The sequence below is a fragment of the Eptatretus burgeri genome, chromosome 2, assembly GCF_056783735.1.
Source record: "Eptatretus burgeri isolate ZD-2024b chromosome 2, Ebu_testis_v1, whole genome shotgun sequence".
NCBI lineage: Eukaryota > Metazoa > Chordata > Myxini > Myxiniformes > Myxinidae > Eptatretus > Eptatretus burgeri.
In genome coordinates, this window is record NC_140962.1 from 40,196,520 (window position 1) to 40,208,387 (window position 11,868).

Sequence of the window (11,868 nt, forward strand, 5' to 3'; positions counted from 1 at the left end):
GAGTGTATCCTGGAGGAGCCTGAGAGGGTTTGAAGACTGAGAGAGCAGAGGGAGGAAGACCATACCAACGATTCATTCGTCATTGTGGTCGATTAATTTGTCAATGTGGATTCAAAGGTCAATAACATCATATTGATGATTCAACCTGGTGGTTCAGACTCCCCTGGTTTGGGGAGCTTCTGAAACTCCAAGTGGGGTTACTGAGGCTCCTGCCTCTCCGGAATGACATTCTCTCCCAACCCTGCTTGGGAATTCCACAAAGGAACCCGACCCATTTCAGACTAATACTCTTTCTCTCAGGAGATCTGCAGAACAGGCAGGCTTTTCTGGAAGGGCTGCCTCATCCACTGTCCAGTGCCACCGGCAAGCTATCTGAACATATTCATACATACACATATTATACGTGACATGTTACACATATTATGCATAAATATCTCACACACACACACACACACACACACACACACACACACACACACACACACACACACACACACACACACACACACACACACACACACACACACACACACACACACACACACACACACACACACACACACACACAGCCCCAATACACCGACCATTTCTTTTCTCTTGAGCCAGCCATCCTCCTTACATGCCTCCTTGGCTTTACAGCTGACAAGCTACTTGAAAGTACCTGTGGGTGTTCTCTTCATCCTCATCCTTCCTCACACCATACAAATTGAAATGAACAAACCTTGTTGATCCTGTGACTGGGCATTCACTGCAGAACTTTGTTCTTGTCATATTCAGCCTGGTGTGAATCAGTCGATGGTCCTCACTGCATTCCGCTCTGGGCTGAAAGTGCCAAACAGCCTCCAGGCACCTCCTGCGGTCCTTCCAACAGACAATGGCAAAATCAAAGCAATGACACAATGACATGATGTATCACACACAAACTGACCATTTCTCTTCTATTGAGGCATCCTCCTCACACGACTCTGACTTTTAAGCTGAAAAGCTCCAAGAAATGAACTCTGTGGGTGTTCTCTTCATTCTCATCCATATTCAGACCATACAAATTATAAATAACAAATTATAAATATAAATAACAAACCTTGTTGATCCTCTGTCCAGGCATTAACTGCTGAACTTTATTTTTGTCATGTTCATTGTGATGGGAATCAGTCGATGGTCTTCACTGCATTCCGCTCAATGTTGAAAGTGGCATCTAGCCTCTCGGCACCTCTGTGGTCCTTCCAACAGACAGTGACAAAGTTTAAAAACACACACACACACACACACACACACACACACACACACACACACACACACACACACACACACACACACACACACACACACACACACACACACACACACACACGACTAAACCTCAGGCAAACACAGCCATTGAGCTTGAGGGAAGTGATGCAACATCTTTGTGGGACTTCTTTTCTCTCCACACACTGCAGGGCAATTGCGGAGAAATTTTCTCTTCCACACGAATACCAATGCACAGGCTTTGTCGGTGTCCCCATCCCATAAACGCTGAGTTGCAATCAATGAAGGAGTACGCACCTTTTTGCAGGTCTTTTCTCTGACTCGGTTAGGATCAGAATTTAAATGCCAACCTCACAAATTTGGAGCAGTCGCTCACATCATAATGCCACCGAGTCCGGTTTGAAAAACCAAAGGCATTGATTTTTTCACTCACTGCAACATGAAAAATAAACCTTTGAAGTTGACAAAACAGAAAATATTGAGCAGTAAAAACAAGTTGTCCACAAAACAAATACAATTTCACTTTATATTGAGAAATGTGGAAAATAATGTTGTGGATAAAATGGCCTACCTCAATGTGTTGATGTTGGAGGTGAGTCAAAGTTGTTCCTCATCCTTCTTCTCCTCCTCCTCCTTATGCAACACAAGGCTGCAGGTAGCATCATTGGCTGAGGGCACAGCTATGCTGCTGATGCAATGGCCCTATTACCAGTGCACTGGTACTCATTTCACCAACCTCGGAAGGTTGAGTCAACCCCACTTGGTGTTATTTCAACAGCCGACAGAGACTCAATCTCAGGACCCGAAGTTCCCATGCCAGCCACCCCAACCGCTAAGCCAACACCAGGCTTGTCCCTCATCCTATTTATGGTTCATAACGAAAGGCAAGATTTCTTGCTTTCGTGATGATGTTCCTCTGGATCCATTTCACTCCGCTGCAGCACATTTGTGCAAAATATTGGCAGGTTGTATATAGAGCGGTGCTCAGTGGTGCACTTCCCAGTGTTGTTTCAGCCTTCACTTCCATGGCATTGTTGCCATCGGGAACTTCATTGCTGTGTGACTTCATTCCCATGGCATGGTTGTCATGGGGAACTTTATTGCTGCACCACATTGACATGACAAGAAAGAATGACAAGGATCTCTCAGGATGACAAAACAGCACAGCTTGATGTGAGCAGTTATTCCATGAAATAAATGCTTCAATCATTAAACTCCTTTCCTCATTTCATTTCACATATCTAGCATCTCCTCCCAGCTACTCCCCAACAGCTATCCATACATTTGAATCAATTATAACATCAACAAAAGTGTAAAACATTGTAGTGGATGTGAAAGCTTACTTGACCTGTGGTGTTTTTAAAGGAGAACCTTTGGTCATTGAAGAAGATGAGACGAAGACCTTCTTTTTGAAAAAGTTCACTTTCATATTTTTATCTCTGCAACATCGCAAAGGAAGGTGTTTAGTACATTTCAGGCCATGCAGTTTAGAGGAAAGGTATCAGATAGTGAAAAAAAAGACATGGTAACGTGTGCATGCTGTCTTCAGGAGCTCTGACTCTCTCACTGAGTATACACGTTGCAATGATGACAACACCATGAAAACAAAGGATAAGTGAGTCTCTCTCCAAAGGGAGGGCCACTGTTCCTAGGTGTGATTGCAATTTATTGGCCCTGCCATTGCCAGGCACAAAACAACCACTGTGTTATGATGGTTGGAGCCTCCCTTCTGAGTCTGCGAGGACGACAGTTCGAAACCCAGGCCAAGTCATACCAAAGACATAAAAAGGTATATGCTGCTACCTTACTGGTTGCTCAGCATTTGTAAAGACGACAACATGGACAAAGAGCCATCGTTTGACAAACATTGCACAGGATTTAAGAACCTAATGGGCTCCATCTGCATTGAAGTTCCTTGGAAGGGAACTCGTATTCTGTTGCTGAGAGTGGAGAAACCTTGAAGAAGTAAGACTACAGAAACAAAAGGTAGTTTACTGGTACACAGTACTGTAGGTTCTGTAACATTCAGGAGTTATTGCTTGCAGAGAGAATAGTCAATTTAAAGTTCTTTCTGAAGAATGGTGTATATGTGTGTGTGTGTGTGTGTGTGTGTGTGTGTGTGTGTGTGTGTGTGTGTGTGTGTGTGTGTGTGTGTGTGTGTATGTGTGTATGTGTGTGTGTGTGTCTCCTCCAGAACTCCAACATCATGAATCCTGGCAGCCTGAAACTTTGCAAGCATACAAAGGGAACTCCAACGAAATGCATGACTGAAAATTGGGTGTTTGGATTCATTAAAACACCCCTTTTGAGGAGAGTGAACAGTCATATTTAATTATATCCTTTATCAGGCGCATCCTCGGTCACCACTCTCTATGGGGTCTGAAGGCGTATCCGAGGTAACTTCGCTGGGGTCTGAAGCAGCCATGTTTTTTGGCCTGCTTGACCATGCGTTGACTTTGAACAGGCTGAAACGATTAATTAATGATAAAGTTTTTTTTTTCTGACGCTTTAAACCAGCATCATTAAGCTGTATGATTCAATACATTCACTGCTTGACCTCAAACACTGTCCCCCAGATGGACTGCTTATCCATAGTGTCTGCCAGATCTGTGTTTGTTTTTGGAGGTTTTGTGAGGTGCTCTCCAGAGAGTCAAAGCAAATCTGGTGAAAAACGGATGTTTTAAAATAACGTTATAACGTTTGCGTGGACCGTGAACGATGTACCAGGTGAAACATGCACAGACGAGCATACACCATGGCGGATTATCTGCAATGTCTATTTTACGGGCAATTAAACTTTGCGATGTCTCTTGGATTGTTTTACATTAAACAGCAACTCTTTTGTGGATAAAATTATCATTTGAACAAATTCATTTTATTCCTTTAACTGCTGTGTGCACGCTTCAAAGTTAAAGGGATCTCTTTCACACGTAGCCACAGCCTGGACAGCTGTTCCTTATCAATCATTTAATCAGAGTGCTTGCTTGTGTGCTTCAGCCACTTGCCGAGCACCCGATAGTTGGACTGCAAGATGTCATTCTGAGCGAATCGTTCACTCACTGCGACACTTTTGCTACGCCATGTCATTCAGAGTGAGCGGTTCATGCTCAGTCACCCTGAGCGAGCGGTTCGTGCTCCGTCATCCTGAGTGAGTGGTTCGTGCTCTGTCATCCTGAGCGAGTTGTTAAATAACACCTGATTTCCGAGATATTTGCCATGTTGACATGTTTTCGAAATTACTGAGCCAATTTTTTTTTCCACCCATCACACGCAGCTGTTTATAAAGATTAATGTTTTTGAACATCTCCCTGAAATGTCTTGACAAATGCAAAGTTGTTTTTCGGTGTAAGCGACTCAAGGTTTTTGGAGTGTATACAGTACGTACTACAGTCGATAATCACACTGACTCCAACCTGCCAATTCCTGAAAAATTGCTGATATCGGCCAAGCACTCGTGTGTGCGTGTCTGTGTCTGTGTGCACGTGTGCATGTGCGTTGTTCATTAAGCATAACATAATGTTACGGCTGTGGAAATTCGCCTAACACCATAAAGGGCCCTCAGATGAGATATCTTCATAGGTACATGTGTAGTTAGCCCAAACCCGTTGTATAGAGGGAAATTATGTGATCCATCCGGGCTGCGACGCTTTGAGTTTAGCATTTTTCTTTTTCTGTCTTTTATTTAAAAAACACAACATTTCAACAACCACGCCATCCCCATCACAGCGCCAACCACACTGCAACCACGCCACCTCCCCCATCTACGCTACCACATCTTCGCCACTACGTCCGCTTCCGAACGGCAAACAAAAGCACCAAGGAGGGAACTGCGAGGATGCGCAGGTTTCCCCACCTGTTCCTTCCGTTTGACTTCCCCGCGCTTTGGAGTGGAGGAGGGGCGATGCAGGTCAAAGGTCAGAGGTCATGTGAAGGAGGGGTCTCATTTTGGGGGAATAATTCTCTGGCCTAGAGCCAAAAACTGACTCCCCCGGCCCCCGCACGGGGCGGGATGGAGGGAAAGCGTGAGGGAACGCCCTTTTCGGGAACCCTCTCGAATGAAGGTGGAGCCGAGAACGGGGCGGGGCAAAGGGCGGGGCCCCGCACTATAAAAGACGGACACGGGCGGGCGAGGAGGTGCTTCCTCTTCCGCCTCTTCCTCTTCGTCTTGGCTGGTGGTCTGGATGGTCTTCGGTTGGTTTTTGTGGAGAGTTGGTCTTCGGGAAGAGGTCCTGCGCCCGCGCCTTGGCGAGCGGCCCTGTCACGAAGGCACGGACGGGAGACGCGGGAGCTCCAGTAGTGAGGTGGACCTGTGCGTCCGGACGGGGAGTGCCGGAGAGGGTTCGCTGGCCGCGAGAGAAGTCGGGGCCAGGCGTGACCACGCTGACGGTCGCGGGAGAGGGACCAGCCATAAAGGGAAGTCGCGACTTCTTTCTTTCTTTTCCTTCCTTTCCTTTTGGTATAAATGTGTGTGCGGGCGCCGTCTGTGAAGTAGAACTGTATAAGTGTTGCCGTGTGTACGTGTATAGTCGGTTGTAGCTCTTACATTTGCTTTATGTGCATTTTGATTCTGTATGGCTGTATATACGTGCTTGTCTGTGTGTGTGTAAATAAAATGCTTGCTTGTTGAACTGTGCCCGTTTCGCTTTGTCTTTTCTCCATTGACTCTCCATCCTGCTTCACGTAAAGGGTTCGTAGTGGGTGCAACATCCCGGTGATTAATCTGAACCGTACAGGTCGACGATAACACCGCTCGGTTATCCCGATAGTACGGAACGGGCCGCCCAAGCGGCTCGTGTCCAGAGTCGACCTGCGGCGAGGTATGATTGCCCGGTTTACCATCCGCGTGGGTACTTAGGGAGGTCGAGTTTGGCGAACAACCCTATCCTACGCGGGTGGCCGATTGGCACGATTGTGGTGAGGTCGAAACGCCCACACGTGACTAGCTCCCGGCGTTGGTCCGAGAGGGTCACGACAGAATTGTCCGTCCGGTGGGCGACGTGCCGCGATTCGAGTTACGCGGCCGTTCGCACGCCGGCGGGCGCGAATTCGCAACAATATTATCTCTGCTAACTCTCCCCCTCCCATCACAGCACAGCACCATTCTCCCACACCTCTCTCACTCTCCCCTTCTCTCTCTCCCTCTGAACATATCTAGACAATGGTTATGTCTGGGCGGGATTTGTCTCGAGAAAACTTGGCTCCGAACGCATCTGGGTGGTGTTTGTCTCCGGACGCGTCTGGGCGGTGTTTGTCTGCAGATGTGTCCGGGCGGTGTTTGTCTGCAGATGCGTCCGGGTGGTGTTTGTCTCCGGACGCATCCGGGCGGTGTTTGTCTGCAGATGCGTCCGGGCGGTGTTTGTCTGCAGACGCGTCCGGGCGGTGTTTGTCTGCAGACGCGTCCGGGCGGTGTTTGTCTGCAGACGCGTCCGGGCGGTGTTTGTCTGCAGACGCGTCTGGGCAGTGTTTGTCTCTGGATGCGTCTGGGCGGTGTTTCTCTCCGGACGGGAGTTTATCTCTGGACATGTCCAGATTGGAGCTTGTCTCCCGACGTGTCCGAACGGGAGTTTGTCTCCAGACAGCTTGACTCGAATATGTTCGGGCGATGTTTGTCTCTGGCCGCATCCGAGCGTTGTTCATCTTCTGTCGTGCCCGGGCGGTGTTTGTCTCCAGACAGCTCAGCTCCAGACGCGTTCGGGTGGTGTTTATGTCCGGACTGGAGTTTGTATCTGGATGCCTCCGAACGGGAGATCGTCTTCGGATGTGTCCGAGCAGTGTTTGTTTTCGGAAGGCTTGGCTCTGGATGCGTCCGGAAGGTTTTGGCTCCAGATATGCCCAGGAGTTGTTTGTCTCTGGACGCGTTTATGGTGTGACCAGCAGAAAATGGATTTCAGACATTATTTTGTTTCCATCTTCACGGTTATTCGATGTAGAATCATTTTGATGAGATGGTATGAATTGTAATTAATGCTCCACCACACGTCTGCCTTCCCTTCCTCTCACCTCACACTGTCTTCTCTTTCCCCACCCCTCCTCGCTCCTTTCCCCTCAAGGAGGGGAGTTTCCCCTTTTCCTCGCTCTTCATTCTCCCCACCCTCTCTCTCACTCTGTTCACCCCTCATTTTCTCACCCCCCTTCCACCCCCCCCCCATTCAGTATTCCCGTCAGCGAAGCGACGGGTGGTATTTGCGAGTGCCTAAATAATTCAGGGCCCTGTCTGTTTAGCACAACGTTTCGCAAATTTAGCTCTGGTTGAGGAGCTCCATAATGAGTCTTAGATCATGTATGAAATAAACTAGAGTAATTCGACTGCACGCAGCCGATGGGTATGCCTCCGCTCTCCCGCACAAACACTTGAGTATTGACATATTTGACCCTTGACCTTTATCATATCTGACCCAAAATCTAATCAGTTAATTGCTCTGTCTTACTTTACCTTTGCACCAAGTTTGATGAAATTCTGTCCAATATTTCTTGAGTTTGGGTGTAAACAGTAAAATTTCAGAGTTTGACCTTCACCATTGACCCTTGACCTTTATCACATCTGGCCCAAAATCTAATCACTTAATTGCCCTGTCTTACTTTACCTTTTTACCAAGTTTGTTGAAATTCTACAATTTGCTTCTTGAGTTATCGCGTAAACGAAAATCTGGACGGACGAACGGACGGACAACCCGGAAACATAATGGCTCCGGCACCCTTGGTGCGGAGGGAGGCATAAAAACGAGAGTTTGACATGAAAAAAAATCTGAGATCGCAACATTCAATTTATCCAAGTCAAATGACAAAGCAAAACACAACTTATCACACAATAAGATCTATTCCTCACCACCTCACCAACTCACCGAGGTTGGAAGGTATCGCTGTCCATTGCTTGACTGGGATTCAGAGAATCGGCCAACGTCAAAGGTCGGGGTCGCAACCGTTTCACATGTTGGCTAAATAGTCTGTGTTGACTTTGTTTTAAGCAAGGAATGCAATGGTTGATCATCTAAGCAGAGGGAGGAATGTGAAAGAAAATGGAGGCTAAAACAATGTGGAGGAAGACGAGAAGTATTGAAAGATTGGACATCGAAGTCGAGAAAAAGGTGCAAGCGAAAAACAATCCTACCTCGTGAGTCTCTGAGGATTTTGTGGGAAGATTTTGAAACAACGGTGAGTCTCCAAAAGGGGTGTACATAAGAGGCAACATCACCTTTTCTTGATGTGTTAGTCCGAAATACGTTCCTGTTGGGGATTCACAAAAATCATGATTCAAAAAATAAAAGGTTTTTCAAATTGCATTTCTTCATACACACAGTCATTCAAGCAGTAAGGCAATCACAAAATTCAAAAAGTGAGATGCAATGTTTTCATCATGATGAAAAACAGGAGAATATCTCTTCCAAGAATGGTGTGCAAGGAAAGAGCATCAACTGGGTGAAAATTAGTGATGGTGAAAACAACATTCAGATTCACCATGTGCAGATTCCAGTCATGTGACTGCCACCACCAACCCTGTCTCACAACTGAGAGATGGCCGAACACCTGGCACAGGATACATTCAAGTCCCAGGAGAAGGCCAACTCAGTGGTCAAAACGTGGGACTTAAGTATTGCCTGCTGGACAGTTACATGAAGTGGTTGTGCTTTCTTGGCTACACAAATAAAAGGCCATTCAAAAATTCTGGAGTGAGATTAAAATCACAGAAGAAACACTATATACAGTATATTCCATTTTGTCAGAATGTGTGTGTGTGTGTATATTTATCTTTATATGTATATGTATAAGTATAAGTACAAGTATATATATATATATATATATATATATATATATATATATATATATATATATATATATATATATATATATATATATATATATATATATCTTCTTCTTCTTCTTTCGGCTGCTCCCGTTAGGGGTCGCCACAGCGGATCATCCGTATGATCCGCATTGTGATTTGGCACGGTTTACGCCGGATGCCCTTCCTGACGCAACCCTGGTCGCCTCTTACGACACAGGGATATGCTACACCTATTTTAACCAGGGTATACACCGGCCCAGTATACTGGTACTCATTTCGCCGACCTCGGAAGGATGACAGGCTGAGTCAACCTCCTGGTGTATTAATTCAGTGGCCCAACGGGGCTTGAACTCAGGACCTTTTGGATCCCAAGCCGCTGCGCGAACGACTGCGCCAACACCAGGCTTTTATATATATATATATATATATATATATATATATATATATATATATATATATATATATATATATATATATATATATATATATATATATATATATATATATATATATATATATATATATATATATACACATACATACATACATACATACACACACATATATGCACATTTATACAAAAAACATAAATACACACATATATATATATATATATATATATATATATATATATATTTATACAAATATATACATACATTTGTATATATAGATACATATACACATAGTCGGCCGCGGTAGGCCAAGGGTCCATGGGGGGCCGGGATAGCGTAGTGGGTACGGGTCCGCCCGCATGATGCGGGGGCCCGGGGCGCCATTGGCCGCGTGGGCAGTGTCGTGGGCACGGGTGACCCTCGGAAAGGGGCCCGGGGCACCAGCCTGCCACATGAGCGTTTCAGGGGAGTCGCCAAGGAGGGCACTCCCCGGTGTTTAGGGAGCTGGTAGGCTCGGAGGCAGTATAGTGCCCGGGGATGCCATCGTTTGGGAATTGGCAGAGGGTAGTTCCTGCCAAGGGAGCTACGCGTTCCAGCCACGAAACTGTGCAAGGGCACAAGAAGAAAATTGGGGGGCATGGCCCGAAATTTGCAAGGACACCAACACAGGCGACGGGAATCTGGGTTGATAGAACCAGTAGATTAAGCGAGAGGCACTTGGTGAAAGCCCCGGGGTAGGTTAAGTGATAATGGTTAGGGTAGATTAGGAAGTGTACCCCTCCACACCATCCAACCCTTCGCTCTGGTTGTGGCCCGCTGCACCCACTTTGGGTTAGATCGCTGAAGTCTGAGGAGGCCATCCTGAGGCTTGAATTGGGCCTCGACACAGGACACCAGCTTTCCCTCATTCCCCTCCAGGAAGGGAACGTAGGGGTTGGGAGTAGGCAAGGACAGGATAGGTTAGCCGAACAAGGACGATAAAGGGGGTTAGGGGACGATTTATAGAGGGGAAGTAAAAAATAAAAATAAAAACAAAAAAATAAGTTGGGGCTAATTGGGTTTTGACAAATTAAGGGGGTGGGTATGGACAGAGACAGGCAAAGGCGATAGGTTGGGAGGGAGAGAGTAGGTAGGTCCAAGCCCGCCTTCCGAGTGGCCAGCACCACCGCACTCCCTCCACCAACCTCCATTTCAAGACAAGAGGCTGGCCAACTTCATCGGCTGGCTGTTGCTGCAAGGCCTGTGCCGGCCGGATCATCTGCTGGTGTTTACTGCAAGGCTGTGCCGGTCGGATCGTCTGACGGCTGTTTTTGCTGCAAGGCCTGTGCCGGTCATTTCATCTGCCGGCTGTGTTTGCTTCAGCAGTCTTGTCATGCCATGCCTTGTCTGTTCACCTTTGCCATGCCATGCCAACTGCCCATGTCCACCAGCCCCGTTCTGTTTTGCATCCCCCCCCCTTTGGTTCAATGCCGTGCACCAGGATCACCGCGCAAATTTGCAGGGATTGCCCTGATGGCAGCTGCAACACGGGCCTGCACCGGCGGCTTGTGCATTGTTCATTGCATGTGTCACTTGAGCTGACACGGAGATTGCGTTGCGTAGCTCATGCACTGTTGTGTTCACTGCGTCCATTTTAAAAGGGAGAGGTCCTGGACTGCGTGTGAGCAGCCGGCCACGTTCCCTGTCACCTGCATTACATGAGCCAGAGACTGCGTGCGAGCAGCCTGGCTCCCTGCTAACTTTTTCTCTTTACAGAGTCCATCGATCCTGGGCCATGGTTTAGTGCAAGATTTATAAGGTTAAGATGTACTTGTAAATGTGTTTTGCGCCCCCGGCATGTGAGTCTTAGCGCCGGCAATTTATTTAAGTCGTCTGTCTGAGTGGGTTTGTTTCGTTAGTTACTCAGCCCGTAGGTTATTTATTTTTGGGACACGAATACACTGAATGTCGCACTCAGGGATCCAAAGGTAAAATGTATTAGGGGAGAACTACACATGATGGCACACTATAATTCGACGACTCGGGACGAGTCTGTAAAAAAGGGAGGGGGTAGTGTTACGACTGTGGAAGTTCGCAATACACCCTAAAGGGTCCTGAGATCAGTTATGACGATAAGTAATTGTGTAGTTAGATTTCCCCACCGTTGTTTAGAGGGAATTTCCATGTTCACAGGGCTGTGATCCTTTGAGTTAGCCCTTTTTCTTTTCTCTGTCATTATGTTGGACCAATCATACCCCAACAACCAAATCGCCACCACCATCATTCCCAAACAACTACAACTCGAACCACCACCACCTTCGCCTCTTTACCTCCACAACTCCATCCCGCAAACATCGCTGCACCGGCATTCTCAAACGACGCCCGCCAACAACCAAACTCCCACCACCTCCGCCTTTCTACCACATGTCGTGCCATGGGCTGTGAATGCGTTCCTTTCGCCTCAAA

At 46.9% G+C, this 11,868-nt stretch overlaps 1 protein-coding gene across 4 annotated transcripts in view; it reads right to left on the reverse strand.

Moving 5' to 3' along the window:
* Positions 1-427: 427 nt before the first annotated feature.
* Positions 428-11,868, reverse strand: part of LOC147031873 (uncharacterized) — a 72,088-nt gene continuing 60,647 nt past the window's right edge. For 2 of the 4 annotated variants that reach the window (XM_085868444.1, XM_085868451.1), the window contains exons 8-13: positions 8,357-8,472; positions 8,091-8,236; positions 2,592-2,687; positions 1,820-2,351; positions 1,082-1,220; positions 428-861 (exon numbers count right to left, since the gene is read on the reverse strand). In XM_085868444.1, coding sequence (XP_085724570.1) covers positions 2,114-2,351; positions 2,592-2,687; positions 8,091-8,236; positions 8,357-8,472 — 596 coding nt within the window. In that variant the 3' untranslated portion in view covers positions 428-861; positions 1,082-1,220; positions 1,820-2,113. Of the gene's footprint in view, positions 862-1,081; positions 1,221-1,545; positions 1,681-1,819; positions 2,352-2,591; positions 2,688-8,090; positions 8,237-8,356; positions 8,473-11,868 lie in introns of all 4 variants that reach the window. The other 2 variants (XM_085868462.1, XM_085868471.1) reach the window with 2 other exon arrangements.